Here is a 21044-nt window from a genome sequence, read left to right as displayed (position 1 = left end):
TTTTTTGGTGAAAGAAAATGGCTGAAACACAAATTCTTCTTTTTTTAATGGCACATTTTCTTCAGGGAGTAGAAGCACGCAGAGGTCTTCTGTATCCTCACTCTTTTGCAATTCTCAGGAATCTCCCACATTTCCAACAGTAGAGTTGGGATGTTAGGGGAAACCCACCACTTATAATTCCTTCCAGAATGATCCTTATAGCATGAGATGAACAAATGTACTATGCATTTAAGATTTAATGTGCCAGCAGGCTATCGGGCTATTGTCAAGACTGAATACATTTGTTTAAGTTTAAGGTGGCGACAGAGACCCCTATTCCTCAGTAAGGCACAGACACAGTTAACCTCCTTGCCAAAGCCACTGTCCAAGGACCTCCCCCGCCCACTGCAAGGTGGGAGGGTCCTCGATGTCTGCAGGCCTCAGGGGGTTTATGATGGAGGCTTCCTGCCTGGCTGAGCAGAAAGCCTGACCCTATAGACTTTGGGGGTCCTCCTGCTCATTTTCTTCCTTCTGGCACAAAAGGTATCCTTATTATCCCTTTAATTACTGACCGGGCACTCTGCTGGGCCTGCCCCCTGTCCTCAAGGACTTTTGTGTATGTCCTGGGTGGATGCGTGTGTTTTCACATCTGCCTCTTTGATTCATGTGATTGAGAGCAAGGCTTTGGGTGGGATCTCTGAGGAGGCAGTCCTTGTTTTAGGAGGGTTTACTGCACCTTTTAATAACACCTGTCCAGGGGCTAAAGAGTCAGCTAAGCTGTTAAAAACACTGCCTGTTCCTGCGGAGGACTTGATGTGGTTCATTCCCCAGCACTTACATGGAGGCTCACAACCATCCAAAACTCCTGTTCCAGGGGCCGCACACGCCTTCTTCTGACCTCTGTGGACACCAGGCATGCATGTGGTGCACACAGGCAAACCCTCATACACATAACAATAAGGAAATAAACAAATGTCAAAGCCAAAAGCAAAGCAACACTGTCCATCAGTTCATCCTCTCATAAAAACACTGTTTTTTTTTTTTTTTTTTTTTTTTTGAGACAGGATTTCTCTGTGTAGCCTTGGCTCTCCTGGAACTCACTCTGTAGACCAGGCTGGCCTCAAACTCAGAAATCCACCTGCCTCTGCCTCCTGAATGCTGGGATTAAAGGTGTGTGCCACCATGCCTGGCATAAAAGCTAATCTTTGTGTCCGGTTTCTTTAAAGTCTTAAACTTTTTTTTTTCCTTATGTAGTTATTAAGAAAAAAAAAAGAAAAAGAAAAAGAAAAAAGAAAGAAAGAAAGAAAAAGTGCCCAGGGAACTTTCCCAGGTCCTGAGTTCAAACCCTAGCATGGTAACAATATACCAACCAACCAACAAAACCCCAAAAACCCTCATTATTAAAAAAGTAGAAACTTGGCTGGAAGTGGTTGCTTATACCTTTAATCCCAGCACTCAGGCAGCAGAAGCAGGTGGATCTCTATGAGCTGGAGGCCTGCCTGGTCTACTAGTCAAGGCTGCTTAGTAAGATTCATCACACTCCACTTAAGACTAGATCCAGAGGGGCAGTGAGGGATGAAGGCGTTTGTCACAAAGCCTGCCCTTCTGGGTTGGAAGGAAGAACTGACTTCTGCATCGCATATGTCTACCTCCATAACAAATCAATATAATAAAGACTTTAAAGGAATACTCATATAAGATCTGCTGAAATTTAGGTGATCCCTCCCTGAACATAGGGGTGCACTGCATTCTGTGGAATTCTGACGAAGGCCCTTTAGCCAGTGGAATGTAAGCAGAGGTAGTGTTGCTTGAGGAGGAAGGCCTTTTAAAGTCTTGTGTATGTAGAGGGGACCACATGCAGCATTTCTACACCAGTCCTAATAGGTTCAGACAGAAAAAAAAATTACTTCCTTATGTCAAAAGGAAAACAATCCTTTCTTATTTCCATTGGGAACATTATACTGTCCGTTTGATAAGACCTTAAGACGGCACCTCAGTATAAGACACTGACCAGGAGCTGCCGATACTGCCCCACATCACCACAGGCTCACCTGAAAACCCCCAGACCAAAGCTGAGGTGAGCCTTGGGCCTACCTCTTTGGCAAGCTCACCCAACCCATTTGAGTGGACACTGAGGTCTCTAACCAGGTGACTTTCACGAGCCAGTTGCCCCCGTGGGTAGCCTGTCTGCTCTTCATCAGCCTCTAGGGCCACACCTTCCTTTCCAGAGCGACAGAGGAGTGGCCCTGTCTCCCTGTGACCCAGTGGGCAGCAGACGCTTGGCAGGACCTGGTCGTCAGCTCCCACCACATGCTTAATTAATGACCCTGCTGGTCGCAGCTGGAAGAGCAGAGCTGGGGGTGATTAATTAAATTAGCTGGCAGAGGAAATTACAGTGGAAAAGCCAAAGTTTGATTGCTCCATAATTAACCGCAGCGCAAATAATATCTGCATCTATAACTTCCAGCGATGGGATCAGAAGCCAGTTGAATCTGGCGCTGATTGAAGCTGTAAATATCCTGCGGTGAGAAATGATAGGTTTGTTCTAGAGGGAAAACTCGCAGAAATGGACTGCTAGCAAATGGGATCGGGGCGGAGAGGGCATCAGAGGACGCTGCGGGGAGGGGCCCCACCTTTCATACTGCCTTTGGCCAACATTAAAACAAGCCTTTTCATATTTCCTTTGGATTGGTGGCGAGGTGGGCCTGCCTTCATGCCCCAGCTTCACGCTTCCGATCTGACATCCCATGTGCGGGACCAGCACTGGGGTTCCATTCCCACCTTCATTCCAGGGATTAAAACCCAGTTCTAAAATAATTTCATAGGCTAATAGAAGGGAATACTTTCATCTCCCCGAGAAGAGAATGCTCTATTGGGGCCGTCCAGTGCGTGTGCGTGGCTGCTCTTCTGGGTAATGGCATTTAGTATTTGCAGCAATTTCATGTCCCAAATATGGTTTCATTAGCAATAGGATCCTACTTAAAAGGAAAAAAAAGCTGTTTTATACAGGTATCTGCCTTGGCGGGTGGGGCACAGAACTTTCAGCAGACGAAAGCATTACTTTTTTCGACTGTCCATGGATTCACACCACTGGCCATTTCAAGGCTGAAGTAACCGTATCAAGGAGGCTCTCAAAGGGACAATGGTGGCTCTGGACCATGATGTTTGGCTTCTGCCTGCACTGCTCAAGAACAAGTGCTCCAATCCTGATGTCCAAGAAACACTCAGTTCAGTGGAGAAAACCAGCATGTGACTAAAATGGGATGCTGGCTTTACTGACTCAAACAGTGTCAGACATACATGTGTGGCTGTCTCACACTGAGCTTTGCAGACAGCAGTGGGTAGGAGGGCAAATCTCTCCGGCTCTCATGAAAGCTCTGGGTATTAATAGCATGGCAGGAAAGGGGCGAGCATCCTCATGCCAGCCCAGACACTCCTATGGTGACCATAAGTTTTTGTTTACGACAGAGGCTGCTCTGTGTGCATACTAGCCTGAGATGACCCATACGAATCACAAAGAAATGAGCAGACAGAGTCCCAACTGTTGTGTGGAGGGCACTGGTGACATGGCCTAGGCCCACAGAGGGCTGACGGCGTAGGCCATGTGTCTAGAGGAGACAGAATAGAGTAATAGGCACAATTCTAGCTCCACATCCTGATTTTCACAACCTGTGAGTATGTGAGGTGACACAGCAGAGAGGTCAAGGTTCTCAGGAAGAGTTAGCTTAGGATGCCTAGGTGGCCTGTGTGACCACAAGGGTTCATGTGACAGGGAGGCAAAAAGACCAAAAGGTGGTCCAGGGTGATGGGTCAGGGTCTGAAGTAAGTGGGCACCTCTAGGAGGAGGAAGGGTGGGAACGGTGGTTTCCAGAGATGCTACACTGAACGCAGGTAGACAGGCTCACCGTGGACTTCTAATCTCTAGGACTGTGAGAGAGTAAACCAGAATGCCCTTTAACCATAGGTGTGTGGCCATTCCCTCTGTGGACAAGAGCAGTCACACATTCATTCTGTCACAGGGAAAGACTGAGAAGCTAAAAGCTGGGATGGGCAGAATATCTGTGACATAGCAAGGGCTGTCCTTGGTGTCATCCACTGGGTTCAACCCCTAACAGCGTCAGGCCCTCTTGTTCTCTATAAAATCCTTCCCCTTGGCATGGAAATCACACAGACCTCCAAACCTGTCAGGCCACAAGCCCAAGATAGGACAGTAGAGGGTTGCACTGAGACTAGAGATCGCTTTTGTGAGAGGCTCATCCTTATTCACAGTGAGATGCAGGGACTCTTCCATATCGTTCTGGCACAAGCTAGTCTGTTGAGTGTTCCCAACAGATTTTCCAAGCATGTGCACAGTGGGACAGCCTTGGAAGCCCATAGCTTCCTCCAGGGCTTGGGGCAGCTGTGAGCATCGTAAAAGCTCACGCTGGGGAGAGGTCTCAGTTGCTAAGTGCTGGCTTTGTAAGCATGAGGACTGGAGCTCAATCCCAGAGCACAGGTAAAAGAAACTGGAGTGTGCTGGTCCATGTGAGATCCCAGTGCTGGAGAGGGAGACAGGCAGACTCCCCGAGCTCCCTGGACTGCTGGCCTAGCCTATGTGGAAAAGTTCCAGGCCAGTGAGAGATCCTGTCTAAAATGAAAATGTGGCCAGCACCGGAGACTGTCCTTTGGCTGGCATGTGTGCCTGTACACACATGCACACCTTATATCACACATACTAAAAACTCTGGCCCCTGGGCCAGGCTCCTTGCCAACCATGGGACCTTCTCTATGCAGTGGCCATTGACCCCAGGACTCAATCCAATGAGGAGACAGGAACTGATCCGATGGCTAATATTCTAGCCACTGTTTCTACCTGACACATTTTCCTTCATTTCCCCAGAGGGTCATTTGCCAACCAGCCAACATTGCCAGTTGGGTACAACTTCAGATCCTTCACGTTCCTCCCCGCTCTTCCAATCTTACCTGGAGTATTAGTTTACAGCCAACAGTGAAATACACATGACTAAGCTCGGCTAGGGGCCCTTCCTATCTCTGTATAGCAGGTCCACTGGCTAGGCCCTGGGGTGATAGTCTCAGCTCCCTCTACACTACTGCAGTGTTTGAGGGGCCATCCCATTAAGTATTTCTCCTGTGTGTACCTCTTTCTAGTTCTAGGCCCAGGAAAGTTTGGGTATGATGTCACAGACAGGGCTGGGTGAGGCTGGCAGAAATCAGGCTGCCATCCCCAGCTTGTGTCCCAGGCTGAGGACAGGACTGTGGTCTTATTGCACAGGTCTTTTTGCTGCAGTGAAGGGCAGGGCTGGAAGACTGAAGTCTAGGACCAGTTTGGGGTTCCAGGGCCAAGCTATGAGTGATAGCCACGTGGTGGGAAGGGCTCTGCCTGCTCAGGAGTGTGTATGGACTGTGTGGTTGGTAACGCCTGTCTAGGGAGAAAAATCTTTAAGAGGATCTTAAGAGGGCCGAGCGTGGTGGCGCACGCCTTTAATCCCAGCACTCGGGAGGCAGAGGCAGGCGGATTTCTGAGTACGAGGCCAGCCTGGTCTACAAAGTGAGTTCCAGGACAGCCAGGGTTATACAGAGAAACCCTGTCTCAAAAAAAAAAAAAAAAAAAAGAGGATCTTAAGAGCAGAGAGCTCAGTAAGATCTGCTAAACTGAAATCCTTTGGATAGCTGAAACGACAGCCAGTGATGGTCAACCTCACAAGTCCTTGTGGCTGAGCCTAGGGTCCAGTGGCATTGGCAAGGCCTTAGGCAGATGTGACCCATATTCAAGTAAAGGACATGGCTTTAACAACAAGGGGGTATAGTAGGGATGAGCTCATCAAGTCAGTTGACTCCTGGCCCAGCCTACTGCATTAACACCGCCCTGTGGCCTGCCCTACAGACAGACAAGCCAGTTCTTTAAACATCTTTCTTTTACCCCTCCCCTTCTTTCCCTCCCCCTCCCCTCTCTGCTCTCTGGAGCAGGGTAGGGTAGGTAGGGAGAATGGTCCAGAACCCAGTAAGTTTGAGTTGAGCAACACTGGGTCCGAGTGACAGAATCTAAAGCCTGTATGATCTGGGATGGGCTCCAAGGAGCAGCAGAAGCAGTGATAAAGGACAGATAGGTGTGAAGGAGCCATGCTGACCAAAGACTCCTAGCAGCCCATGCCCTCAGACTCTTCTAAGCTGGGCTCTTCTAAGAAACCCATCTTTACAAAGGAATTAGCAGTCCCACAGAGTGTGCACATGGGCATGCCCATCAGGGCATCCTCACAGTCGCATCAATTCAAACTGTCCAACGTACAGAGGTGAGTGATGGGAACCCTCCCCCATTACACACACCAATTATGTTACATGCCACTGAAAGTAAACAGTGCCACAGTCAGAAGCCTAAGCACCAGGCCTGTCCTTCACACAGGACTACCGCACCAGCTCTAAATGCAATGCTTCGGGAGATACCTACGGTGAAAGAGACAGACAATCTCAGAAGCTTTAGGGAACAAAGACAGCATTAAAAGAGGAAAAAGAAATTGTTTTTTTTGCCTGCCTGTGCGTCTGTGTACCACGCTTGTGCCCGAGGAGGTCAGAAGCAGTGTTGAATGCCCTGGGATTGGAATTACAGGTCGTGTGAGATGTCATTTGAATACTGGGAACTGAACCTGGGTCCTCTGCAAGAGCAATAAGCACGCCTCACGGCTAAGTCATCTCTCCAACTTTCTCAAAACCTTTTTTATTTATTAACTAAAATTCGAAGGACGGGCATTAACACTGAGCTAAGGATGGCCTTGGACTTGCGATCCTTAAGCCTCGGCTTCTCCACTGCAGTAGGCGTGCGGCCCAGGCTCAACTCTCACAATTGTTTTTAACTACATAGGAAGACTATATAATCTAGCAAACACTGAGTAACCTAGAGCAGAATCACCCCCCGACACACACACACAATCACCCTCGAAGGCCACAAGCATCCCTTAGGAGGGGTCTGTTTGGGAAATACTGCAGAGGTTGGTGTGCTCAGCACTAGGGTGTCCCCTTACCACCCCAGAAGCTGCACATACTATAAAGAACCCTTTCACCTTATTCCCCTCTCAGTTTCTGGAAACATCTGTTACCAGTGCGCTGGGACCAAAATTCACAGGGACATATTTTGGCTTTGGAAATCTTGGCATGGACTGGGCATTCTGGTTCATGTGTCCACATAGTCAAGCTGGCTTCAGGAGTTGGTGATCTGCCTTCCAACTAGTTTCCAGGCTCTTAACTCTCAGTGAGAAGTCCATAATCTGTGGAGGGCCCCTGCAGGCAAGGATGGCCATGGTGAGGAGCAGAGGTGCTTATAGCCTCAGGCCTGGGCTCACAGGTTTCTGGTCTCTCCCAAGCATACTTCCCTCGAGACTGACCTCAGATTCCAAGCCACATACTTGAGTACACATCTCAGAGCTTGTGGCAGACCTGATGGCATGTGTGGGTGCGTGTCTGTGAGACTGCACATGTGTTGAGTGCGTTGTGTGAGCACCAAGACCTAATTGTTGTATATCAGAGGCCTGGATCAGGCAGGGGATGTGGGAAGGCGTGTGAAGTCTGTGGAGATGTGAAGCTTCCTAGAGGAGGACATGCTCTGCAGTCCACAGACTTGCCAACTAGCCTCAGATATTTCCAGGACTGAAGAGGCCTGGTAGATCTGTATTTACCCAGGAGGCTTTGAAACCCTAGGAAACCAGGACTGGGGCCAGATGGCCTGTTCTCTGGCTGGAATTCAGCTCACTGTTATGGCCACTAGGGGAAGGGAGGGCCCCTTTGTGCTCCCCCCTTTGTTTTGCCTTTTTGTTTGCCCTTTCTTTGGCTTTCTCAGTAAACTGGGAGCCCCCTGGAGTGGGGGGCCGGCAGTGCTGAGTCCTTTTCTTCCCTAACAGCTTTATTGAGGTATAATTTATATGCCATAAAATTCACCTGTGTTAGATATACAATGCAACAATTTTTATTAAGTCCATAGGCTACGCAATTATCTCCAGAATCTGGTTCTAGCCTGTTCCCATCATTCCAGAGGACACCTCATGCCAGGCTGGGCCTACTGATCCCACACTAGACAGCACACCACTGCTCTGGGTTGTCTATCCAGATCTGCCTTCTCTGGTTCTTACACATGGGGGGAATCTCACAGTGTGTGAGGCTTCTGTGTTCTGTTCTATCACAAAGGTCAGCCTTAATATCCGGTGCATGTGCACTGAATGAAAAGGGAAATAAAAGCACACACTCCTCCAAGTGCTTTGCTAAGGGGTTTCTAGTCTCCGTTAAGTTACTTCTGTGGATGGACTGTGAAAATCCTCCACTTCTCTTTAGGTTTGGTGTGGATCAGAAAAACCACTATGGTAGGTGCTAGGTTTTATGGGGACCATTATTTAGTATAGAACAAATGAACCTCCCCCCCCACCCACATTTTTTTCCCTGTTTAAGTAAGTGGCTGAACTTAAGCTTGGGAGAATTAAGAGCCTGTGCCAGGCTGGATTAAAAACTGAGCCCTACCTTACAGGAGTGGTGACACATGCCCTCCTCCTCTTTTGGTGAGGCAGTGCTCCCATTCTAGAGATGAAGTGTTCTGACTAGGGAGCAGGGGACAGCTCCCTCCCCCATCTTTCATCTGCACTCCACCTAGCTCATACCAAAGAAATGCCTCCACCTTCCATAACTGATTATTATCACAGGTGTGTGGCTGTGCTAGTGGGGAGAGGGCAGGGTGCTATGGTTGCCCCACATCAAGGGACGCCTGGTTTTCTTGAATTAATTCTCAGTAGAACCCATATCGCTGTGGCACCTATCTGTGAAGTGGCGCCCTCGGGTGGCTGGGATGCACAATGCGGCTCTGAGAAGGCCATTGGGAGAACTCTAATGAAAGAAGCCACTGGGTTTTTAATGAGGCTGCGACTGTAAAAGGCCATCTGGAAGTCAGAAGTCCTGGGCTGTGTTCCCAGGAAGCCACCTCCATCATTCTTTGCCTTTTCAGAAGTGGCTCTGACTTCTCTAGAAGTGACTATGCTTTCTGGAACACATGTGTGCTTTAGAGACCAAGCCAGGCCAGGGAAGCTTATGTGCACAGCTCTAGGGCTAACCTTACAGGGCAGTTGTTGGATAATGGGGTCAGGGGTGGCACCAAGCTGGTAGCTATAGAAGGTGGACAACATGGCAGCTGCATCAACATACGAGGTCTCAGGATGGATTCGGACATTGTTCGTGTCCACAAGGGACAAACATGACATACTGAAGAGCAGACAACAGGTCTGGGGTGGGGGTGGGGGGGAGGAAGGACCCAGAATGTTGGAAAGGCAATCAAGGGATAAGCCACTTGCTGCAGTTTGGATGGGGACTGGTCCCTAAAGGTTCATGTACTGTTAACTGGACTCCCATCTGAGAGTCTGCAGGACCCATGTAAGGTGTCATTAAGTGTGGCCCTTCTGAATGAACTCATGTCTGTCGTTCCAGACAGGGCTGTCTTGAAGGAAGATAGTACAAACCTTGCATATCCCCGTCAGGTGAGTACTCCAATCCCGTATCTGCACTGCGAGTTGGCTGGGCAAGTGGTGCTGTCACAATAGAGTGTTTAGATCCAGGGTATCCAAATGCTAGTGTCTACTGCACACCTGAAGCATGGCTTGGCTCACTTAAGATAAGTGATGTACGCTAACACACTATTAACACAGACTCAGTACAAGAGAAGAATTGAAATAGCTCACCAATCCTTTAAATTATCTGTCTGCCTGTCTGTCTATTATTATGTGCCATGGTATGTATGTAGAGGTCAGAGAACTTATACAGTCAGTTCTTTCCTTTTATCACATGAGTCCTGAGGATAGAACTTGGGTCATCAGGCTTGGCAGAAAGCCCCTTTACTTGCTGAGCCTTAACTTGTCTATAGTGATTATGATGTTGGGATTATGACATCAACTAAAATCACTTTCACGGTGTTCTTTGACTTTCCAGACATGACCACCAGAGAAGTGACAGTGAGAAGGTAGAGGAGGAAATGCCAGGCCTGGGTAGAGGCTAGGTGCTAGAGAGCTGGCTAGCACACAGGAGACCCCGGCACACAGCATAAAAAGCACACAAGGAAAGCCTGCAGCAGAGAGCAAGGGGAAACAAAACAAACACTTCTGATATGAAAGGACCACAGACACCTGTTCTTAAGCAAGCTTAGCGCTCTCCTGGAGGTGGTCATCATTTGAAGGATGATCAACTGGTCTAAGGGCTACTCTTAACCAGTGGTGCCCAGCTCAGCATCTCTGCCCAGCAGAGACCCTTGGGGGCACTTGTCCTTCCCACCACTATTTGTCCTTGTGAAAATTGTCTCAATTCAGCTCTTGCAGACAGGCAGCCGAAGCCAGACAGCTGCAGGTGTCCACAACGCTCAATGCCAAAGAGGTAAGGGTTCCTTAGAATACAATTCTGGGTTACAAGCTCATGACTGAAGGGAAATCAGGGTAGAACTGAGAGATGCTGTAGTGTGAGAACACAGCTCTGTATCCAGTAAAGAGCAGAGAGGAAATGAATGTAGTACTGCCTGCTTGGCTCCCTGCCTAGGGAATGTGCTGCTCACGAAGAACCAAGTCTTCATATACCAACTAGCAATCAAGACAACCCCCGCAGACATATCTATCCATAGGCCAACTTACTAAAGACAATTTCTCAGTTGAGACTTTGTCAGGCCATTCTAAGCTGTGGCGAGCTGACAGTTAAAGCTATTACATTGTTCCTCAGAGTTCAGAAGTCCTCCCACGGCCTGTCTTCAACCATGTCCTTTGGAGACTTTAGAACCTGCATGCCTGGCTTGAGTGATTCTTTGATTCTTTAGAAAGAGTGCTAGGGACAAGACTACTGATGGAAAAAAAAAAAAAAAAGTGGGTATGAGCCTGGCTTGGGATGCAGGAGCTCTGCTGGGATTCCTGCATAGTTACAGCCTGTCCTGAAGAACCTTACAGGGGATCTTCAGCGACTGGCTTCTTTAAGGATAGTATCAAAGGCTCAGTTATGGCAGAGTGCGACTTGAGATGCCATTCATTAACAGTGTGGATAACAGAATCCCACAAATAGGCCACATGTGTTTATCTGCATGCTTTTTGTTCCTACTTCTTGGCTAACAAGAACCATGTTGCTACGAGCACTAATGTAAACAGGTTTCTGTGTGAACACATGTTTTCTTTTTTAAATATTTAATTTTACATGTATAAGTGTTTTGCCTGCATGTCTGTCTGTCTTTCTTCCTTCCTTTCTTTCTTTTCTTTTTCTTCTTCTTTTCTTCTTCTCCTTCTCCTCCCTCTTTTTTTTTTTTTTTTTTGGTTTTTTGAGACACTGTTTTTCTGTATAGCCCTGGCTGCCCTGGAACTCCCTTTGTAGACCAGGCTGGCCTCGAACTCAGAAATCCACCTGCCTCTCCCTCCCGAGTGCTGGGATTAAAGGCGTATGCTGCCATGCCCGGTGCCTGCATGTATTTCTATGTACCACTTATGTGCCTGGAGCCCAAGCAGGCCAAAGAGGACACAAGATCCTATGTACCTGGAGTTGTAGACCCTTGTGAGGCACCATGCAGGTTCTAGGTACAAACCTGGGTCCTAGGCAAGAGCATCAAGTAGCGCTGGCTGGTGAGCCATCTTTCCAGCCCCGGGATGTGCACTTTCATTGGTCCTGAGCATATACTCAGAGGTGGAACGCTAGGCCAGATCGACTACTCAGTAATTCACAGTGTTACAGATGCTCTCACCAGGGAAAAGACCTTAAGAGTTAGGCTGTGAGGGTTCAGATGCAGATCACACTCCATCTTATTCACAGAGGCAGGTGAAGAAGGCCATCATAAAGCTGCCTTTGACCCTTTCTCCTCCCCCACTTAAGATCTCACCTCTTAAAAAGAGGAAGGAGGTCTGAGGAGGCCAGGGCTCAAGGCCACGTGGTTCTTAAGAACAGAGAAGGGCTCAGGTCCAAGTGCAATGCTTCCTCCAGTCTGTGTGCTTAGCACAGGCTCCAGAGAAGAGCACAGACAAGTGTACACCTGGGGTGCTGCCTGCCTGCCTGTATGTAGTGAGAGGCACAAGCATGCTGGGGATGTCCCCTGTCCCTCCAAGGCTTTGATCTCCACTAATCTCACATACATAGTGCCAATTAACATCTTAGGCTACATCCCAAGTTATAAGATGCTTTGACAGTGTATACTGTGTCCATCTGTCTGTCACTACATTTCTAGTTGCACTGTAGGTAATGGCTAAAATGTCACACTATATATGCTACAGGATTATAGCATATGCACACAGAAATAATATATATGTCATACTTTTAAAAAATGTATGACTAAGTAATTGCCAGTATTACAATATGCCGGTTGTATACACAGCAACTATGTATTTATACACAATTAGTACAACTGTATACATACATACTGCAGTTAGATATGACTTACATTTTATAGAATGTGGCATGTATGATATTTTACATTAAATTATTATCTATATCAGGGAACTTGCTACCAAGCTTGAAAACCTGAGTAGGATCTGTAGGGCTCACATGGTGGAAGAAAAGGTCTCCCTCCCACAAGTTGTCCTCTGACCTCCACATGTGTGCTGTGACACATTTCCCCAATCCCTCACAAATGATTAAGTGCAAAAGGTTAGAATAAAATACTACATATTCTTCAGTTTACCTATTTTGGATTCCTGCTCCATCTAAAGCTTGAGCTGCAGATGCAAGAACACAGCAGGATGGCTTTGTGGGGGGGTCTCTCTGCACACATCTCTCACTGCTCTGGGTGAGTGTAGAGAAGCCTCTGGGGGTCAGAAGCTACGTCACTGCAAAGGCTGGAGACTGTGGAAGGGTCTTCTCTGTTTCTACTTTTATCATCAGTGTTGGGAAAGGCAGAAGGAAATGGACACAGTTCCGTGAAACCTTGGCTGCCCTAGGGATTCCTGGGTTTTCTTTCTTTCTTTCTTTCTTTCTTTCTTTCTTTCTTTCTTTCTTTCTTTCTTTCTTTTCTTTTCTTTTCTTTTCTTTTCTTTTCTTTTCTTTTTTTTTTTTTTAGGTAATCTCGAAGAGTGTGTGTCCACTGGATGTTTCAAACTGGCCTGCAGGTGATTATCTTAGGTCAGTAAGAGTCTTTTCTTGCTACAGGAACATCCACCCCACCCTCCTCCTGCCCAGTGAGATGGTGCAGGACCCATGGGCGACCTTAAATTCCACAACTTTCCCTTGGGATATGGTCTCAATTGATCTGTGGCTTTTTCAGTCACAAAGAAAAGCCACTTCCTGGAGTTCGGTCTCACCTCCCATGAACCCAATAGGCTCACAGGCCATGATTCTCTCCAGAATGGAGAAACAGGCCTTCTTTCATTAGCTCAGGTACAGGCAACCCTTGGGTTCAGTCCATAGCTCAGATCATAGACTATTTCACATTGTTCACTAAGAAAGCTATTAATCTGTCCCAATATTACTTGTTGCTGTAGATGGTGGTAAAGTGTTCTAATCGCTTGTAGGAAATTGTAGTAAAGATGACATGGTTATATGACAACTTGTTTTTTCTAGTTCGACTGTTATTTAACATGTATGGATGTTTTGTCTGCATTTATGTTTGTACATAATATGCACACAGTGCTGGGGGGGTGGGTCAGAAGAAGGAGTTGGATGGTTTGGTGGTTGTACACTGTCATGCGGGTGTGGGAATTAAACCCAGGCCCTTTAGGAGAGCAGCCAGTGCTCTCAATGGTTGAGCCATCTCTCTAGTCATTGAGATTTTGGTTTCAGTAGGTATAAGCTCTACCACCGAGATACATCCCCACCAGCCACACTGGAACTCCTTCCCAGGGTGCCCTGCACTGTCCCAAAGTATCTGATTCTTAGTGCTCTCTACCCCCTTTTAAAAACATGTTGACTTTTCTTTAAAAAGAGACAACAGTTACACGGAATTCACTGCTTCATTTGGAAGATTAAGATTTTAGCAACAAGTTAAACCCATGCTGCTAATTAAATTTTCAACATTATTCTACCAATGCAACTACTAGACAAGTCCTGAACTTTGAAGGCTGGGGCAGTGTGTTAGAAAGGTCAACCCCCATCCCATCCCATCCCATCCCATCCCATCCCATCCCATCCCATCCCATCCCAGTACATCATAGTGGTAAGGCTGACCTTACCCTGTCAACTTCACCCGAGTTGTAACAAATCACATGAATCTAGAACCTCTGAGACCTACAGAGACAGTACCTGGTTCAATGGGCTTTGGGGTGACCAGCCCATGGGACTGGGCACTCCTTTGTAAGAATACACAAAGTGTATCTCTAGCAGACGCACACCCCTGACCAACTGTATTCTTTTAAGTTATGGAAGCCAGAAGCAGAAACACTGCTACTCCTGACTGACAATCTGAATTAAGAAGTGTCTTGGAGCAGCATGGCGGCATACACTTTTAATCCCAGTACTCAGGAAGCAGAGGAAGATTTTTGTGAGTTCAAGAGCAGCCTGATCTAGAGAGGGAATTCTAGGACAGTCAGAGCTGCACAGAGAAATCCTGTCATGAAAACCCAACCCAACCCAACCCAACCCAACCCAACCCAACCCAACCCAACCCAACCCAAGGATTGGCACTGGGCTGGGAAGATGGTTTAGTGGGTAAAGTCCTTGCTCTGCAAGCATGAGGACTTGAGTTTGGAACTTCACCATCTCTGTTGAAAAGCTGGGCCTGGTAGCATGGCTTTGTAACCCCTGTGCTGGGGGAGGAAGAGACAGGATTCCTGGGGCTGGCTAACTAGTCTAGACAAACGGGTGAGTTCCAGGGTCAGCGAGATACCCTGTCTCAAAAACATAAGGTGGAGGGGTGGAGAGATGCTCAGAGGTTAGGAACACTTGCAGAGGGAGCCAGGTTCCATTTCCAACACCTAAGTCTTGTGGCTCACAACTGTCTGTAACTCCAGCTTCAGGGAATCTGGGGCTTTTTGGCCCAGTCAGGGACTTGTACAGAGGTGCATATGCTAACACACAGACAGATCAACACATAATTAAAAATAACTCTTTAAAAAGAAGATGAATTAGGAAGACATGTGGTGTTGACCTCAAGCTTCCACATGCATGCACATACATGAACATGTGCAGATGCACACATCACACATAAAACATTCAGGGGTGTCTGCATACAACCCAAGATGGCTTTGTGCTATAATATCACACAAAGCAAATCTATCTGTGGTTTTGCAAACTGTCAGCCACAGGTTGGCCATCCACCCCTGCATTTACTATTTGTGTGGCTCAAGGTAATTCCTTTTCATCCAATGTAGTCCCTCTGGAGAAGGCAAAATACCAGATGCTGGAGCCTAGGGTACCGGTGAGGCAGAGTTTCTGTGTGTATGAAGGTGTTTCCAGAGAGGAGTAACCGAGTGGAAGACCTGTCCTAAATGTGGGTGGCACTGACAATAGGCTGAGGTCCTCAATCAAATCAAAACGAAAGGGGAGAACATTCTGCACTGGTCCTCTAGGTCTGCTTCCTGGTCTGCCAAGATGTGCGTGAGGTGCTACCGCATGCTGCCACCACTAGGCTGCCCGACGGCATGTTTACCTTGTCATGATAGAAGGTATCCCCTCAAACTGTAAGTTAAACAAGGTCTTCCCCTCTTGAGTGCTCTCATTATATCAACAAGAAAAGTAACCCCGGGGGTCCATCCCATAATCAGCCACCAAACCCAGACATTATTGCATATGCCAGCAAGATTTTGCTGAGACCCTGATATAGCTGTCTCTTGTGAGGCCATGCCAGTGCATGGCAAATACAGAAGTGGATGCTCATAATCATCTATAGGATGAAACACAGGGCCCCCAATGGAGGAGCTAGAGAAAGTACCCAAGGAGCTGAAGGGGTCTGCAACCCTATAGGTGGAACAACAATATGAACTAATCAGTTTCCCCAGAGTTTGTGTCTCTAGCTGCATATGTAGCAGAAGATGGCCTAGTGGGCCATCATTGGGAAGAGAGGCCCCTTGGTCTTGCAAACTTTATATGCCCCAGTACAGGGGAACACCAAGGCCAAGAAGTGGGAGTGAGTGGGTAGGGGAGCAGGGCAGGGCGAGGGGTATCGGGGACTTTTGGGATAGCATTTGAAATGTAAATGAAGAAAATATCTAATAAAAAAATTTTAAAAAGTTACCAATATACATGTATAACACATGATTCTGTTTATAGGAATTTTTATAAAAGAGATGAAACTAACCTATACTAATAAATACTATTTGCATAGCTGTCCTGAACAGGGAGGGCAAGGAGGAGGGAACTTCTAGGAATATAGAAAAGGCCATGCAAAGGTAAATGCATGCCATTGTCAAAACTGACTTGGCAGCATACCTAAGAAGTGTGCAATGCATATGCAAAAGTGACCTCAATTTAAAGGTTTATATTAATTTTGCGTTTATGTGGGACTATAGGCAGGTATGGACATATGTAAGTACAGGTACCCGTGTAGTCCAGGAGAGGACATTGGACCCTAATGGGGCTGGATTTAAAGGCAGTTGGGAACCACCCAAAGTAGGTGCTGGGAATTGAACTCTGGTCCTCTGAAAGAGCAATCCACTCCTCTAACTACTGAGCACCTCTCCATCCCCTCAGTATAACTTTTTTTTTTTTTTTTTAAATTATTTATGCATGTGAGTACACTGTCGCTCTTTTCAGCCACACCAGAAGAGGGCATCAGATCCCATTACAGATGATTCTGAGCCACTTTATGGTTGCTGGGAATTGGACTCAGGACCTCTTAACTACTGAGCCATCTCTTCAGCCCCCTCAATGTAACTTTTAAAAAGACCAGACAGAGGCAGACATAGTGGCATATGCTTTAAATGCCAGCAACCCAGCAGCAGATGCAGGTGGATCTCTGTGAATCTGAGGTTAGCCTGGTCCACAAAAAACAGTTCCAGGATAGCCAGGGCTATGCAGAAGAACCCTATCTTAAAACAAAAACAAAAAAACAAAACAAAAAACAAACAATATTCTAGTTGCCCTCAGTGATCCAGTTGTTTATAACTTATTTCAATAATCAAGGATGGTATTCTATTAGAATACTTCAAAAATGCATTTACATTTCAGGTAATGGTCCTGATAGCAAGTAGATCTGTTAGGGGATGGTGATCAGTCCTGGAGGGAGAATGGTTTGGGGTCAGCTGGGTTAAGGATGGTTTCTAAGGATACGGGACATCCTGAGCCTGGACAGTACATCCAACAGGGCTGCTAAAAGTGGATCAAATGTTACTGACATGCTCCACCACCCTGGGGCCACTCCCTGTAATCTTAGCTGAAACTCTGAGGGAAAAGTCACACTTAACTGCACTTTCTACTTAGTGCACCACACTTTCTATTTAGTGGTGGCTGTAACTCTAGCTGGATGATATTCTGGATATGCCGAGCCAGACTGACATGTGGCAAAGGACAGATAGTCCCCAGGCAGGGCTAGCAGCATCCTCATCATGCAGACCAAAGCTCCTTGAGCTGCAGCACGTGTCAGAGTTCCCTCCAGGGTTAAAGCATCTCTCTGCACTTTACCCCTGGGATGCTAGCTGCACAGGCTTGGGGTGCGTCTCGAGGGTGAGTGCTTTTAGATGGTACTGATGCTGCATAAGCCAGTGTACAGACACAGGGCAGAACACTGGCAACATTTTCCATGCGCCCAGGGGAGAACACAGAAGCTACCTGTCTCTCTTACTAGCAGCATGTAGGATCCAGGAACAAAGCCCAGTGCGCTTTCTAGATAAGAAACTTCATAAATATTGTTTTCTTTTAGCATTAACTCTGCATGATTAAGTGGGTAGGTATAATGACTAGTTTCATTTTACAAAGGATCAAACACCCTGGCTTTGAAAACCAGAATTACAGAAGATGCTGAACTATGAATCCTCCAGCAGGCTTCACATTTCATCATGTAGATACAACAGTGGGTGAAGAGCAGCCTCCACGTTTTTGCAAAGGGAGTTGGGTCAGGGACACATGCAGAGTGAGGCCAGGGCAGGAACAGGGTGTAGCCATGTGGAAAACTTAGCCAGCACCTGTGCTGGGTGACCAGCAGTTCACGGTTCTCAGTTAAATTTTCTGCATGAGAACTTAAGATCAGTACCAGCTGCAGAGAATGCAGACTTCTGACTCCTGAGCAAAGGACAGGCTTGCCACGTGAGAGTAACCAGAAACAAATGGTTCCTCACTGTTCTTTCTTTATGCTGTGAGGCTTTGAGAGTTTATTAGTGGGAAGGCACCGTGGACATATCACCATATACAAGGAGCTTACTAATGCCTACACCCAGACATAGGACAGACAGCTAGGGACAGAGAAACCAAGTGCAAGCCGGACTGGGCTGAGTCACAGCCACTGCTGCGGTGTGGATGTGATCTCTCCTGAGCTGCAGAGCTGAGGAGGAACAGGTACAGAAGGACTAAGGACAATGCTAGGAGTCGGGTTTGCAAATCACAGGCCATCTCTCTGTGCTCAGAAAAAGTGGGGACACCAGGGAAGTTCATCCTCCTGTCCTTCCATGATGGACACAGAGAGAGGAACATTTCCCATGTGGGACCACAAAACTGCATTGAAAGACATGAACCTTTGGAGTGTGCGGCTGGTATGTAATTCAAGCCTAAAACAGTTGACCTTCCTGTCCCCTTCCTCCACGAGCTCTCCCAAGTGGACAGAGGCTCAACTGTGCTGAGGTGCCCCACAAGCTCAACTGTTTCCATGGATACACTTGGGAGAGTCAACAATACAGATTTCCAACCCAAGACTGCTCTCTGGCAGCCAGGCTGGCTTCCAGCTCACACTGGCTTCCCATAGCCATCAGACAAATAAGCAGGCTTCTGGGTAGCAGCATAAGAAACCCTGCATACCACCCTGTCCAAAAGCGAATGCCAGTGCAGGCATCGTCTGAAAATGGAAACCCTTTATGGTTACGCTTAGAAGACTCTTCTTCGAACTACCCTTCCCATGATAAGAGCTGGTCTGTTCAGGGCTTCGTTAGAAGCTCCCTGTTTGAGCACAAATCTCCTACAAGCTGCCTGGCCTCGCTCGGCTCTGTTCCTTGTCACTGTAATCTATAGGTATTATTTCTAAGGCAGTGTTAATGCACTCCTCATCTGTACATTTTCCTAATTGGCTTAATATTTATAGTAGAATCTTTGGGATCCGGGCCAGTGCTCTAGTAAACTCACGCATATTTAGCAATGTGCTAATGAGGCCCGTCCAGTCAGGAAGGGCTGCCCCGAGACTTATGGCGCTTTCAGTCGGATTCCAACTCGGCTGCTAAGAGAAGTTGCTAAATATCTTAAGTAAAAGCAGAGGTTCCCCAGGCAGCTGTTGGGTTTGCAGAGCCGTGGATGTATAAACTTTATTGGCAGTAAATGTCACTCCTCTGAGTAGATGCGTGCCCGCAGAGCCGCGACTCCTTAGGAGTCTGCCCATGCCAGGGCTGGTGCTGGACACGCAGGGGACAAGGAGAGTGGCCTTACTCTGTGGTTGGAGCTGGGGCACGGCCGCCGACAGGCACGCAGCGGTGACAGAAATTCACTCTGAGTTGCAATTAGTGGCACTGTCATTTTCGGGGGCTCCTGCCAATTAATTAAGGCTGTCAAACAGAAAAACCACAGCGTTCACATGGTAATTTATATTGGAAGAGACAACCCTCAGGAGCACAGCGGCTTCCTCCACAAACAGATTTCTCCCTCAGAGCACTGAAATAAACACTCGAAAAAATAACCAAGATAAAAGGTGCGCATCACGTGCATGCGTGCAAAGGGGTCTGCGTGGGCAAAGCAGAAAGTTGAACTGCCCTTGTTATAACTGTTAACTCTGGTCGCCAGAGAAGAAGACAGGCTGATTAAAACTCCAAACGAGCCCCCAGCTCCCTGAACCCTCTGCGTCCAGGATGATAGAATCAGAGGAGTTTATTCATGCCATTAAGCCCCAGAGAACTTAATTGAAAGAAGAGCACAGCCCGGACCTTGACAAGCGGGAGGTCACAGTAATTGCTGCCGGACATATTTAACATTAAGATAATCAGGCCATTAATTACCCTTCGGATCATTAAATCAGCCAGTTGCAAAATGAAATTTCTGCCTCTATTACTCACTTGAGAGACCACAGGGGTGGCCTTTAATTTATCAGGGAGCGTGAGCTACAAAGGCTGGGGCTGGGGGAGGGCAGCTGGGGAGGGGGCTCCCCCACAGGCACGCTGTGGCAGTGGTGGCCAGGCAGGCATCAATCCGCCATGCTTGGTGATCGTGGCAAATTAACTAGGTAAGATAACCTCCCGTGCAAAGGCAGAAGCTGGGGGTATGTAAATAGATGAGGGCAGACAGGGGGCGCAGAGTGTGCACACCACTTAGGAAGATAATAAAGGGAATCATCCTTGATTATCAGTGCTAATTTGGACACTGCCGGTAGCTTGTTATGCGTGTTCTGAGTAGCATTTAATTAATTCAATTGCTTGTTAATGAGGGAAGTGACATGTGGGGAGCAGATGCCACCCAACTGCAGATGGACTCTGGTCAGCCCAGCAAAAAGCCTTTTTTACCCCCCGTCTCCGATCCCCCCTTCAGTTTTTCTTTCTTTCTCCCCCCCCTTTTTTTTAAGAAAGAGAATAGAGAAAAGTGTCCAGCATAGAGGAACACTCAAAAGACACAAAACATTGACCTCAGCAGGCCAAGAACTGTTGAAAAATAATCAGATGAGACAATCCCGAGGCCGCGTGGGCAGTCATGTCCCTGAGGCCACATTTAGAACAGCGCATCTTTATGCCAGAAATTTGAGCCCGAGATTACTATATTGTGATCCTATGATCAAACCTAACAAGACAAAGACGTGGCCAAGTGGGGCTGCTTTTAATATCTCCGAGTCAGCTGCGGGGATCCAATTATTTTCAGTTTGGATACATTTCCCCTTTATCAATATCTCCGTGTGCATAAATAAGATGAAAGTGGCCCCGCAGAATCAAAGGGAAGTGGGACTCCCCTTGCCGGGCGGACTGGTTGGGTCTGGAAGTGTGTGGCCAGTCTTCTCCCACGCAGGTTTCTGATGTGGGGCCTGATCTTCCTATCGATGGCCACGT

The 21044-nt window shown here is 47.4% G+C and overlaps 1 protein-coding gene across 12 annotated transcripts in view; it reads right to left on the bottom strand.

Moving 5' to 3' along the window:
• Nucleotides 1–21044, bottom strand: part of Agap1 (ArfGAP with GTPase domain, ankyrin repeat and PH domain 1) — a 436093-nt gene that overhangs the window by 25532 nt on the left and 389517 nt on the right. The window contains exon 19 of one of the 12 annotated variants that reach the window (XM_029539052.1): nt 7739–7861. The exons of the other annotated variants lie outside the window; for them this stretch is intronic. Within the exon in view, the coding sequence (XP_029394912.1) occupies nt 7804–7861 (58 nt within the window). The 3' untranslated portion in view covers nt 7739–7803. Of the gene's footprint in view, nt 1–7738; nt 7862–21044 lie in introns of those variants that run through there. 12 annotated transcript variants of the gene reach the window in all.

This window comes from Mus pahari, chromosome 5, assembly GCF_900095145.1.
Source record: "Mus pahari chromosome 5, PAHARI_EIJ_v1.1, whole genome shotgun sequence".
Taxonomy (NCBI): Eukaryota; Metazoa; Chordata; class Mammalia; order Rodentia; family Muridae; genus Mus; species Mus pahari.
The sequence above is the reverse complement of the archived record's forward strand: the minus strand, read 5'-3'. Positions and strand labels throughout refer to the sequence as shown.